The 13,598-nt window shown below is 42.1% G+C and overlaps 2 protein-coding genes across 2 annotated transcripts; one reads left to right on the top strand and one right to left on the bottom strand.

Annotated features, from left to right (window-relative positions):
• Window positions 1-6,629: 6,629 nt before the first annotated feature.
• On the top strand, window positions 6,630-10,333 carry LOC121542088 (cytochrome c oxidase subunit 8B, mitochondrial-like). The gene is made up of 2 exons (XM_041851546.2): window positions 6,630-6,807; window positions 9,971-10,333. Exons 1-2 carry the CDS (start codon window positions 6,691-6,693, stop codon window positions 10,064-10,066), a joined length of 213 nt encoding a protein of 70 aa, XP_041707480.1. The 5' UTR covers window positions 6,630-6,690; the 3' UTR covers window positions 10,067-10,333.
• An 890-nt stretch (window positions 10,334-11,223) lies between these two features.
• epdl2 (ependymin-like 2) lies at window positions 11,224-13,317 on the bottom strand. Its single transcript, XM_041851545.1, has 6 exons — window positions 13,169-13,317; window positions 12,914-12,948; window positions 12,456-12,590; window positions 12,157-12,343; window positions 11,869-11,953; window positions 11,224-11,449 (listed from the first exon to the last, which is right to left on the bottom strand). Exons 1-6 carry the CDS (start codon window positions 13,242-13,244, stop codon window positions 11,323-11,325), a joined length of 645 nt encoding a protein of 214 aa, XP_041707479.1. The 5' UTR covers window positions 13,245-13,317; the 3' UTR covers window positions 11,224-11,322.
• Between the last annotated feature and the right edge of the window lie 281 nt (window positions 13,318-13,598).

Below are 13,598 nucleotides of genomic sequence, written 5' to 3'. Positions count from 1 at the left end.
CCACCCATGAGGATGATCTCCTTCTTATGATCACATTCTTTAAGAATGGCATTTAGATGGTCATAAAATGAGGTATCAGATGTTGGTGGTTGATTACACTGAGTGTACAAAACATTAGGAACACCTGCTCTTTCCATGACATAGACTGACCAGGTTAATCCAGGTGAAAGCTATGATCCCTTATTGATGTCACTTGTTAAATCCACGTCAATCAGTGTAGATGAAGGGGAGGAGACAGGTTAAAGAAGGATTTTAAGTCTTGAGACAATTGAGACATGGATTGTGTATGAGTGCCATTTAGAAGGTGAATAGGCAAGACAAAATATTTAAGAGCCTTTGAATGGGGTATGGTAGTAGGTGCCAAGCTCACCGGTTTGTGTCAAGAACTGCAACGCTGCTGGGTTTTTCATGCTTAACAGTTTCCCGTGTGTATCAAGAATAGTCCACCACCCAAAGGACATCCAGCCAACTTGACACTACTGTGGGAAGCATTGGAGTCAACATGAGCCAGCATCCCTCTGGAATGCTTTCCACATCCCTCTGGAACGCTTTCCATGCCCGATGAATTGAGGCTGTTCTGACGGATGGACGGGGGGGTTCTATTCGATGAGATTGCATTTAATGTAATATTTCGTGTCATCCACCCCCTCTGGATATGGAGCAGTGGAGGCTGCTGAGGGATGATGGCTCATAATAATGGCTGGAACGGAGTAAATGGAATGGCATCAAACACATGGAAACCAGGTGTTTGATGTATTTGATACCATTCCACTAATTCCGCTCCACCCATTACCACAAGGTTGTCCTCCCCAATTAATGTGCCACCAACCTCCTGTGATATGGAGTATCCAAGGACATTAAAGGCAGAAATAGGAGATGATTTCTTCAGCCATGTCTCAAGATTCAAGATTAGAGTCAGTCAATAAATGTTCCACCTGTTCACTCTTAAAAGGCGGGTTTCTGTCTCAAAGGCGGGTTTTGTTTGAGACATGTATCAACAGTTTGAATTAAAGTGCACCTTCTCTAGAAAAGCCATGTCAGTGACAGAGGTCCTACTCACATAACCCAGAATGTCCTTCTCTGAACCAGGTAATATAGGCTACTCAAATCTAGATCACTTCATTCATTCATGTTCCACCGTTCATCAATGGTTTCGGACAGGATGGCTCATTAGGGGGACTTTCCTCCACTTCTCCCTGAATGACATCCTCCATATCAGCCTTATCTTCCTAACTCCAGACTCTGACGGGGAGCTTGGTACCCTGGGCCACTTGGGTTTGTTGGTTCCGGATTGTTTGAACGAAGGCCAGCATTGATGTTTGTCTTCTGTTGCCTTCCCCAGAGAGTTGTTCTGCTTTCAGAGATCCTTATTATCCTTTGTTTTTTCTATTTGGTTCAGATTGTCAGTGGGTTTAGTAGCCATTTTTCCTCTTCTTTATCTTAGATTGAGAGATCATTGTTGTAGACTCTGGCTTACCAGGTACCAACTCCAATGTTTTACCAGTTACCAACTCCAATCTTTTACCAGGTACCAACTCCAATGTTTTACCAGGTACCAACTCTGAGGAATTATCCTCTTCAACCTCAGTCTCACTTTCTGTCATTTCAGCTGGGATATGTGGTACGTCTGCCCTATTCATGGGGACAGGATTGTTGTCCTGCATATAGTGTGAGAAAGTTTCCTCTTTGCACCATATGTTTTCCTGTGTAGTAGGACTGTACTCTACCGTCTCCTGACCCCCTCTAGATTGGGTTTGTGTCTGTAATTGTAGTATCAGATTATTGTTTTGGGAACAGTAATCTGCACTAAGATCAGACTTTTCTTTGAGGAGAAAATCAGCAGAATGTCGGCCCAGTTCCATCTCGCTCTCCCATTGCCGACCACTGGGCTTGCTCGGTTAGCAAAAATGCTCTCCTAACCTACTACGAAAAGTCACTTGTATCGAAGTGGCGTGTGTTTAGGGAGTTCCAAATATGGGACCATAGAAATAGAATGAATAGAACTCCCCAATTAAGGTGCCACCAACCTCCTGTGACCTCTAACCCTGGCAATTTGACTGGTAAACTCAAGGATACACTCACAATGGTTGCCTGGTATTGTAATGCAATCATTTCCATGGTAATTTGAAATGTCCTATCAACTGATGCTGGATTGCCATGGTAATGTTCATTCAAATTATGTTAACTGATGCAATGGAATGTATTTTTTTGTAATGTCAGTTGAGTTGAATCAACAAATCACAGCACAGATTGAAGGGTACACTTCCTGCTTTTACTTCTAGGCATGGGCACACTCAAAATGGCTGCCAGTCCATGCTATTATGCCATAATTTACTTGAATGGGGATGCCCGTTCTATTCATTCCATTTCTATGTATGGGACTTCCTAAAAACATGCCACTTCGATACAAGTGACTTTTTGTAGCAGGTTTGGAGAGCATTTTCCTAAGCTTAACCTAATTCTCCTAACCTGCTACATTTATTCTCCTAACCTGCTACGCAAGTTCTCCTAACCTGCTGCAAAAAAGTCATAGCTGTATCGATGTGGATTGTTTTTAGGGAATCTTGTGAAACATCTGACTCCTTGTCTTATCGGTGACTAGCCTCTATAGTTGAAAATATATTCTTCTTCTTCGGGGTTTAACGGCAGTTGGCATCCAATATGTTGCATTACCACCCCCAACTGGACTATAATATAAATCCATTATACTTTGTGATACAAAATCAAAACTGGATGGTGTTCAGAGATAGATGGGAGGGGTGAGTGGAGTTGAAGGGTGGGACTAAAAATAGCAAGATAACTAATGTAAAATATACTGTGTCCGTAAATATTAAAGCTGATCTACCCCCTAATTATTATTTTATTTTTTAAATAAGGAGAAATAAAATAAACAAACATAATAATACACCCTTCCAACTAACGCTACACTCATTAAAAGCCCACTACCCCATTCCACTACTTTGACCCTATCTGCTCCTGCACCATGCCAATGGCCAGGGAGTGCATTCTTCTGCACTACTCTGACCACCTCAACCTGCCTCTCTCGCTCCGGACACTTCCGATCCCCAGCAACATGGGCACCCCTACAGTTGACACACACAACTTTATCCACTGAAACTACACAATCCTCTGTTCCATGCCCTCCTGCACACTTCCCACATCTTGGAATCTCCCTCCTACACACTGCTGCAACATGACCATAAACATTGCACCTGAAATTCCGCAGTGGATTCGGCACAAAAGCTCTAACAGGATAACTGATATATTGTAACATGACTTTGTTGGGTAAAGACTCCATCTCAAAACTCAAAAGGACTGACAGTGACTCCTTGGTTTCACCACGCTCACCACCGGGTCAGTGTCACACCAAACGGCAGACGCCATAAACACCAGGAATCTTCAACTTCAATTGCTCCATCTCCACACTTAACGCTACCCTAGAAATCACTCCTTTCAATGGTGCCCTATTCCTAAGCGCAAAGCAAGAAAGAGATCTTGACCCAAGTTGCGTGACACAGAGTGCCTGCTCCCTCTGTGCAGACGAAACACAAACACATATCTTAAGTCCACTACAGGTTACCTTCACTGATTCAACTGCACCCAACTCCTTTCCCACCCACCCTGAAACCACAAATGGATTTGCCAAAAGGCAAGGATCCACTTTCTCCAAAAATGTCACTCCTACTGGGCCAGATTCTTCTTTATCATGTCCATCGATGCCAGGCTCGGGCTCCGAGCTCTTCACCACACCTTCCACCTCACTTTACTCACCCTCATTCACAGTGGCGATTCTAGCATGTAAATCTTGGTGGGGCAACCTCTCCCAAAAACGTGTAGATGCATGCCAGCAAAGCCACTACAGAACACAATACTAAACAATACATTAATTGCACTATAGCGGTGACAAACGGTGCCCACAAACTGTTAGGGCCTACATAAAGCTGTCCCAACAGCAGAGTCCCAACACCTTACCACTGCTACACCTGGCTATCAGCGGAACCTTGTCTGGCAGCGAAACAGTTCATTCAGCCTCATTTATTGCCTTTTAAAAAAACATAGCTGAAATGGCTGACTTGCTTAAACAAATGTGGATTCTACTGACAATTGAGATGTACAAACTATGGCATAAGGGGAATACGAGCGGATAAGAGGCCATCCGTCAGACATTAATGAGCGAGCTAGGACGGACGTAGTCAATATAATTATTTGTTCAGCACTTTTGAAATGTACAGCGACAGAATTCAGAACATGGGCCGTTCTTACAGTATTCTCCCTGTACACCAAGTCAGAACTGTAGGATAAATAAAGGGGGCATATAAGCAGACAATGAAAGCTCTTACAATATTAAATGATGACATTTCTCTAAAACAAGCTATAGGCTAAATGTGCACCACCAAGTCAGAACAGTAGGCTAAATTATGAGGGGAAAAGGGAGCAAATTATTACGGTGAGGCACATGGGCTACTAACAGCTTACTACACAATATACACTTAGTATTACTTTCTTAGCTACAGTATACATATATTCCTGGCATATTACATAATTTATGCCGCAGCATACAATACATTTTTGGACTCACGTTGTTGTGCTGTGCTCACTTGAACAGGAAGGTGGCACGGCGGTCCTTCGTGGCAAATTTTGGCATTCTCTGGATTTATGGTGCTTTCACGACAACTGGGAACTCTGAAAAAAACAAGTTTGTATCATGACGTCAGTGATCTTCAGGTCGGAGCTCTAGAAAGAGGCCAGAGTTCCCAACTTGGAATTCAGAGTTGGATGACCGTTCAAAACGTATTTTCCCAGTCGTAGCTAGTTTTTTTCAGAGTTCCCAGTTGTCTTGAACTCACTGAAGTCTGAGATTTCCCAGTTCCGAGTTTCCAGTTGTTTCGAACGCAGCAGAAGCCAATGTTGAATGTTTATCATTTTAAGCTTGGAAAAGAGACCCTTTAACCCAGACTTGGACCACACACCCACTCCACTGAATAGCAGGCTAGTGATTGCTTTGCAATGCTTGCAGTTAGCCAATGATTCCTTCCAAACCACTCATTGTTGAATTTGCGATATCCAACTTTTAATGTAATGTTTATGCCCAATGGCCGATGAGCACCGATACGTTTTATCTATAATTTCTCTTCATATGAAAAGGATTGAAAAGGATTTGCCAGTAGATTGTCGACTTGATTCATGATGATGACTGCTAGCTTGCTAGCTAAGATTTTGAAAGTATGATGTTGACATGATCAGTCCAGTCAAAGCTACGGTACATATAACGTGATTTGACGTCATTTTATCTGTGGCCAATGACCTTGGGCCTTCTTGGATGGGCACTTCTAATGTAACTCTATGGCAGCACCCAAGGGGCTTGAATTTTCAAGCTCTCCCTGTAGTTTTTGCGGTGACGTAGTGTCCCCATGAGTAACAGAACACTGAGCCAATCACGGTGCATCTAGAGAACATTACCAACACCTACGCTCCGTATTTTCCGCTGGCTGCCCCACCACCACAGAATGCACTGAGCTAGGCTGAAACACCTTCATTTTGGAGCTGCCTTACTCAAGAAAGAAAAAAAGGGACCGTGTTAGTATGCAGCTTTATTAACTCAATGTTTTTATTTTATTTTATTTTATACATTGTTTGCAAACTGATGTGACACGTATTAATGCCAAAATAACATACAAACCAGGTAAAATAAACATTTACAAATAATGTGTATATATCTATATATTTTTTGCTAAACAGGTGGAGCTCAAAACACCTGCCCTGAATGACGGGTCGCCACTGCTCATTCACTTCCATTTCACCTGCACTTGACACCAAACTTCTTCGACACCTCCTCCCTCTTTTCCGCAATCTTCAACAGATTCAGATTCAACCTCTGCCTCCCTCATTCTCTTCAACCCCTTCTTCCTCTCTTTCTTGCCACCTCAAGTGACGCCATCTCTACTGCCGTTCCATCAAGCCATAAGACTCCTGAACAGCTAATCACGGCTATTTGATTGCCCCCCACCCCCCTCTTTTACGCTGCTGCTACTCTGTTTATTATTATTATTTATGCATAGTCACTTTAACTCTACACACATGTACATATTACCTCGACTAACCGATGTCCCCGCACATTGACTCTATACTGGTACCCCCTGTATATAACCTCCCTTCTGTTATTTTATTTTACTGCTGCTCTTTAAATATTTGCTGTTTTCATTTTTTTCTTAAACTGCATTGTTGGTTAAGGGCTTGTAAGGAAGCATTTCACTGTAATGTCTACACCTGTTCTATTCGGCGCATGTGGCAAATACATTTTGATTTGATTTGATCATCTCTGAAAAGACATCCGCACCCCGGTGGTCGTTTTGTATGATAACTACAACTGCCATAATGCCCTTGGGATATAGCAGAATCACCTTGGCCTATCACCTCGGTTGTCACTAGTTACCACACCCACAAAGTCGAAATTCGCTATGTCGTAAGAATTCATGAATTCATTTTGTTGCTTTTTTTGTCTTAATTTAAGGTTAGGTATTTGGTTAACAGTGTGGTTAAGGTTTTAAAATCAGATTTTAAGAAGATACATTGTAGAAACAGGCGGGGTTTAGCCATAATTATGACTTTGTGGCTGTGGTAACTAGTAACGACAATCACCTCCGCAACCCACTTCCCGACCATTAAAGAACATTGCTCTACTCAGCAGTCATGTCTGGGCTCCTCAGAACTATTTCAACCCGCACTGCTCCGGCTCTGCGGGGACCCGTGATCACCCAGAAGGCCAGTGTCTTCACCAGACCGGCTAAAGACCCTCTCGGCTCTGCCGTAAGTAGCTAACTTTATCTTTAATCGTGATACAGGCAAGAAGCTAGTAGCTGTTGAGGCATAAGCCATGTTGTTGGGCCTGCTAGTTAACGTTAGTTAGCTAACTGATAGCTGAAGGTGTTTAGCTATGACATTCATTAGTGTCCTAGCTAGCCAGCTAATTCCACTGTGGTGAGGTAACATTGCGATGACACACGAGTGTTGCATAGATTTGTTTTATTTTAGCCAAACATCTATTGAACATTTTAGAGTTGGACTGGAAGGTCATATTAGACAGTTAACGTTAGCTAACTGTAGGTCAGTTCATGACAGGCTGGGCAGGGATGCATAGCTACTGGTAAACTAGTTAGTTAGCTAGCTAGCTGACACACTGACAGATCGCGGGATGTCGGACCTATTCCTGTTTTGTTTCTTCCTTTTCAAAATACATCTAAGTTAGCTACTTTCCTATCAATGTAAAACGTTATTTTATTATTGTTATTAGCTATGGTAATAATTTGATAGCGTTTATTGGTGCGATAATCTGCAAGGTCGTGTTAGCTATGTAGCTAGCTAACATGACTAACCACTGTTACTTATTCATCAGCAACATGACAGTGCGGTGATTGGGAGAATCTCCATGATGGGGGCATTTGTAGTTATGCACCTAAATACATTTGTTAGGGGTCTATCCAGTGAGCTGAAATTCTCAGAACAGAGAGAGAAATGTAGCTAGATAGCTGCACTTAAATATCGTTTTGCAGGTCAGGAGTGTCCATATAGTCTTTTCCATCTGACATGATTCCTTGGACCAAATCATATTTTATTTGTCACATACACGTGTTTAGCAGATGTTATATCGGGTGTAGGGAAATGCTTGTGCTTCTAGCTCCGACAGTGCAGTAATATCTAACAAGTAATATCTAACAATTTCACAACATATACACACAAATCTAGTAAGGAATGGAATTTAAGAATATATATATATATATGGACAAGCAATGACAGAGTGGCATTGACTAAGATACAGTAGAATATTATAGAATAGCTCAGCTGGTAGAGCATGGTGCTTGTAACGCCAGGGTAGTGGGTTTGATCCCCGGGACCACCCATATGTAAAAATGTATGCACACATGACTGTAAGTCGCTTTGGATAAAAGCGTCTGCTAAATGGCATATTATTATATGAGATGAGTAGTGCAAGATATGTAAACATTTAAAAAGTGACTAGTGTTCCATTTCTTAAAGTGGCCAGTGATTTCAATAGGCAGCAGCAGCCTCTACTGTGCTAGTGATGGCTATTTACAGTGAGGGGAAAAAGTATTTGATCCCCTGCTGATTTTGTATGTTTGCCCACTGACAAAGAAATGATCAGTCTATAATTTTAATGGTAGGTTTATTTGAACAGTGATAGACAGAATAACAAGGAGTGCTCCTAATCTCAGCTTGTTACCTGTATAAAAGACACCTGTCCACAGAAGCAATCAATCAATCAGATTCCAAACTCTCCACCATGGCCAAGACCAAAGAGCTCTCCAAGGATGTCAGGGACAAGATTGTAAACCTACTCAAGGCTGGAATGGGCTACAAGACCATTGCCAAGCAGCTTGGTGAGAAGGTGACAACAGTTGGTGTGATTATTCGCAAATGGAAGAAACACAAAAGACCTGTCAATCTCCCTCGGCCTGGGGCTCCATGCAATATCTCACCTCGTGGAGTTCCAATGATCATGAGAATGGTGAGGAATCAGCCCAGAACTACACGGGAGGATCTTGTCAATGATCTCAAGGCAGCTGGAACCATAGTCACCAAGAAAACAATTGGTAACACACAACGCCGTGAAGGACTGAAATCCTGCAGCGCCCGCAAGGTCCCCCTGCTCAAGAAAGCACATATACAGGGCCGTCTGAAGTTTGCCAATGAACATCTGAATGATTCAGAGGAGAACTGGGTGAAAGTGTTGTGGTCTGATGAGACCAAAATGGAGCTCTTTGGCATCAACTCAACTCGCTGTGTTTGGAGGAGGAGGAATGCTGCCTATGACCCCAAGAACACCATCCCCACCGTCAAACATGGAGATGGAAACATTATGCTTTGGGCGTGTTTTTCTGCTAAGGGGACAGGACAACTTCACCGCATCAAAGGGACGATGGACGGGGCCATGTACCATCAAATCTTTGGTGAGAACCTCCTTCCCTCAGCCAGGGCATTGAAAATGGGTCGTGTATGGGTATTCCAGCATGACAATGACCCAAAACACACAGCCAAGGCAACAAAGGAGTGGCTCAGGAAGAAGCTGTCTATCACTGGAGCTGAAGGTTCGAGTTGCCAAACGTCAGGCTCAACCTTAATGACTTGGAGAAGATCTGCAAAGAGGAGTGGGACAAAATCCCTCCTGAGATGTGTGCAAACCTGGTGGCCAACTACAAGAAACGTTTGACCTCTGTGATTGCCAACAAGGGTTTTGCCACCAACTACTAAGTAATGTTTTGCAGAGGGGTCAAATACTTATTTCCCTCATTAAAATGCAAATCAATTTATAATGTTTTTGACATGCGTTTTTCTGAATTTTTTTGTTGTTAATCTGTCTCTCACTGTTAAATAAACCTACCATTAAAATTAGACTGATCATTTCTTTGTCAGTGGGCAAACGTACAAAATCAGCAGGGGATCAAATACTTTTTTCCCTCACTGTAACAGTCTGATGGCCTTAAGATAGAAGCTTTTTTTCATTCTCTCGGTCCCAGCTATGATGCACCTGTACTGACCTCGCCTTCTGGATGATAGCGGGGTGAACAGGCAGTGGCTCGGTGGTTGATGTCCTTGATGATCTTTTTGGCCTTCCTGTGACATCGGGTGCTGTAGGTGTCTTGGAGGGCGGGTAGTTTGCCCCCGGTAATGCGTTCGGCAGACCGCACCACCCTCTGGAGAGCCCTGCGGTTGTGGGCGGTGCAGTTGCCATACCAGGCGGTGATACAGCCCGACAGGAAGCTCTCAATTGTGCATCTGTAAAAGTTTGTGAGGGTTTTAGGAGCTAAGCCAAAGACCACATGACATTGAGAAGTAATCATCTGTTCTACACGTTTGAACATTCTCATTCTGTAACATTACGCAACACCCTCAACATGGCACCATGCCAGGAATAACCTAGTTATGTTTACTCTACCTTCCTTTCTATCTGTAGGAGACCATCATCGGACTGGGACTGTTCGCACTGGCTATCCTTGGACCTTCCGGTTGGATTCTCGCCAACATTGAGGACTACAAGAAGAAAGATTGACTTAACATTTGACTCGGATGTCCTGTACATTCTCTGCTTATGAAAGACCCTCCTGAGACCATCATTACTTCAAGAACTCCGTGGAACAAATCCCCAACCTCCATGAACTACCTCTCCATCTCCAGTTTACTCTCCTCACTCCTATTTTACTCTCCAACCCTTTGGAGAACTGTCTGCCAATAAAACGGCTGCACAACATCTCAAGAATTGTGAATTTTAATTGAACAAGGAGTATGTTACAATAATAAAACATAATTAAACTTTAAATGTTCTAGTCTCAAATGTGCCTGTTTGTCAAGTGCCTCTCAATGATGCCAACACCACTCACTAAATAGCCTAGAGATAAATAAGCTACAAGAGCTGTCTAACGTCAGTGGTCACCAACAGTGCACAGCAGGTTCTGTCTTATTTACTATGCATACTTTTGAAGTTTAATATATACAAATTTCACATTCCTGCAAAGAATGTTCTTTTTGGGTTATGATGTGGTAAGAAAGTAGCCTGGGTACCGGTCTTTACAGATAACATTCCACCCCTTGCTACTCCTGCAAATGACCTGTGTGGAATGTTAGCTAAAGAGGCCGGTACCCAGGCTAGTAAGAATGTACTTAAGCACTGATCTTCTTCAAATGGGTATATTTCAATCTAGGTGACACTTTTTCTATAGGCTACATGTTTATTGATGCCACTTGCATCCAAAATGCATCTAGTGGTCATGTAAATTATGATTTCATTCTAAAATGATCAATACCACCATCTGTTGGCCAATAGCTCCTGTTACAACAACACGCTGCAAAATAAATGAACACTATACAGTCCATTATAACTTATTTTTTACACCTTTTATGGCTGTCTACACAAGCAGCCCAATTCCGATCTTTTGCCCAATTATTGAGCCTATGTGCGAAGTCCGTTTATTATTGAGTTTAGGTGTTAGCTTTAATTTGGCTCGGTTTCATTTGTTAGTGTACCTTTTTGATTTAAATAAATCTTGAGTCTGTGGATTTGAAAGTTTGAGAATACATCTACAGAGTTGTGCTCCTCTGTTACCCCTAAAAAAAAAAAATTCCATCTTGTATTTCTTCATCGCCAATGTCAACAGGTTAAAACAGACAGGAGTCCAATGTCATCAGGTTAAAACATACAGGAGTCCAATGTTTGCGTTAACAATAGTTTAATATAGTTTATGAAGTAATTACTTTAAATGATCATAGTAGAGTAGGAAGTGGAAAATGCTTTGATGCGTCACTATTAACTCAAATGAGGGTATCAACGAAACTTGTCAGTGCTCCATCGTTGTCCGGCTCTGCTTTGTCACAGAAAGAAGGAGGGTTGAAAACTTCAGGGTCCTCAACTCCAAGCACCATGTCAAAGAAACTCAGACTAGAGATGAAACAGACAGTAACATAAAAGCCCCCGTCAGGCTAAAAGTATTCAGACATTGGCTCTTTCTCAATGCAGTGTTTCTTAAACAAGACCATAGTCCAGGGATCTTCAATTCCGGTCCTGGAGGGCCGAAACACCTGTTTTTCATCCTCTCCTTCTAATCAGGGGCTAATTCAGACCTGGGACACCAGGTGAGTGCAATTAACTACCAGGTAGAAATAAAAAACAGAAGTGTTTCGGCCCTCCAGGACAGGAATTGAAGAACCCTGCCATAGTCCCTTCATGAGATACTGTATATGACAACTGTTTCATGATTTACAACTGCAATAACGCATAAGGAAGTATCTAACAAGGTTAATGTTGAATGAGTTTAAATCAAACAATACTGCCTAAAATTGAGATTGTGTACCACTTACCTTAGAAGGCTTTGGCGCTCAATGTTGTACCACCAGGCATGAACGGGCAGGCAACCAAACTCGGTGAAAGTGAGGCGGTAATCATCTGTAAGGAGTGTGCATGGACATTATAATAAAATGTGCAAAGATTATACAAATCACTAGCTATGTGAACAGCATACCGATTGATTTATGCCAAGGTCTTGATTACATTTCATAAGTCACTCATGCTAAGGGAGTTTAGCTGTGAATATAAATAATAATCAGTAGTTAGTCAGAGGTTTTCTGGAGTATTCGTCACTCACTCACCATGAGGCTCTGCCATTGTTCCTGACCAGTTGTTGACCAGCAGCCCTTCTGCAGGAGCGGAGAGGATCCCAATGACCACCTGTGACTGGAACTTGGCATCCCTGGGGATCTCCATTGGCTTCCAAGGATCCTTAAAGTGGACCTTCTCACAGGTTTGGTTATGGCGGAAGATTTTATAAGCTATACCCTGATGAAGATGAACAAGAGTAGACACAAGTCAGAATGGTTTTTATCATCATAAAGTTAAACCCCCTGAATAACAATGATAATGTATACAATATGCATCTGTAAGTTCAAACCTCTTTATAGAGAAGAAGGGTGTCTCTGTAGGTGGTGTGGTTGTCCTGGTCCAGAAGAAGTCGGATGTGGACCCTCTCTTCAAAAGCATCATAGGAGAATTTCTCAACACCAAAAGTTTTCTCCTTGAAGATCGTCTGTTTGAATGTGTGATAGAAAATACACACATGATACCATTCAGGGATTATTTATAAAGAGAAGCATGCCTATTTCATTTGAACATGAAAGTTACAATATCAGGAGATCACTTAGTGCTCATCTCAATTAAATTAAACCATACTGCAGTATATACACAGTACCTCTTATTTATATAGCCAAATAAAATCACAGAATGGTTTTGGGTGCCATAAAAACTCATTACAATTATCCTTTCACAGGTAGCAAAGGTAGTGGTTTGTTAACAAAGACAATATGTAAAGATTTCTCTGGTGGGCTTGATATATATATTTTTAAGACTTACCAGTGCCATACTACCCTCGACCAAAGGTGGTGATTCTTTAATGTGAAAAACATAAATTAGTCATATTCATTCAGTACTACAAACAGGTAGAAAACGATTTTCCAAATAGAGATGCAATCTGGCATTCCTCAGGCTATTAACATGTCTAGGCTATAGACAATATGTTTAGTGTAATTTGATTTTAACACGTGGCGGTGCATTTAGTTGGTTATTCTAAAAGTATATCAATAAGGAATTTACGTTTTTCTCACTTACTACATGGATGAGGTCGTTCTGCCAAGCTCCCAACAGCCAGACACAGGCTGATGGAAAACAGAAGGTAGGCTTGCATCGTGTGGTTCTAACGTTGGTCTAACGTATGCAGTTCTAACGGCAGCAGCTTGCTCTCCTTCAGCAGTCCTCTCTGACTCACCCTCGTATTCAATGGGTTCTTATACACACCTATTTAATCCAACTCCTTCTCTCAGGGCCATGTTTTCTCTCTCACTGAGAGAATGGTACAAGGTCAGGCAGAAGGTCATGTGCGAGTCATGAAACATCCATAAAATAAGCAGATTGTGTGTGTGTGTGTGTGTGTGTGGATGTGTGTTTTGTTTGACAGAACATAAAACCATTTGGGACTTACCCATACAGGTGTCCCATTGGTTAACAAAGTGAATTACCTTAGCTAACCTAGGTATCGTGA

Source organism: Coregonus clupeaformis, chromosome 27 (genome assembly GCF_020615455.1).
Source record: "Coregonus clupeaformis isolate EN_2021a chromosome 27, ASM2061545v1, whole genome shotgun sequence".
In the NCBI taxonomy this organism is placed as follows: domain Eukaryota; kingdom Metazoa; phylum Chordata; class Actinopteri; order Salmoniformes; family Salmonidae; genus Coregonus; species Coregonus clupeaformis.
Note: the sequence above shows the minus strand (reverse complement) of the source record. Positions and strands in the feature narration are given on the sequence as shown.

What these genes read in the sequence shown, in the direction of transcription:
- LOC121542088 (XM_041851546.2), top strand. Translation starts at nt 6,691, where the DNA reads ATGTCTGGGCTCCTCAGAACTATTTCAACCCGCACTGCTCCGGCTCTG. An exon ending in AAGACCCTCTCGGCTCTGCC is followed by an intron (nt 6,808 to 9,970) that starts GTAAGTAGCTAA and finishes TTCTATCTGTAG; the next exon opens with GAGACCATCATCGGACTGGG.
- epdl2 (XM_041851545.1), bottom strand. Translation starts at nt 13,244, where the DNA reads ATGCAAGCCTACCTTCTGTTTTCCATCAGCCTGTGTCTGGCTGTTGGG. An exon ending in AGAACGACCTCATCCATGTA is followed by an intron (nt 12,949 to 13,168) that starts GTAAGTGAGAAA and finishes TTCACATTAAAG; the next exon opens with AATCACCACCTTTGGTCGAG. An exon ending in CCCTTCTTCTCTATAAAGAG is followed by an intron (nt 12,344 to 12,455) that starts GTTTGAACTTAC and finishes CATCTTCATCAG; the next exon opens with GGTATAGCTTATAAAATCTT.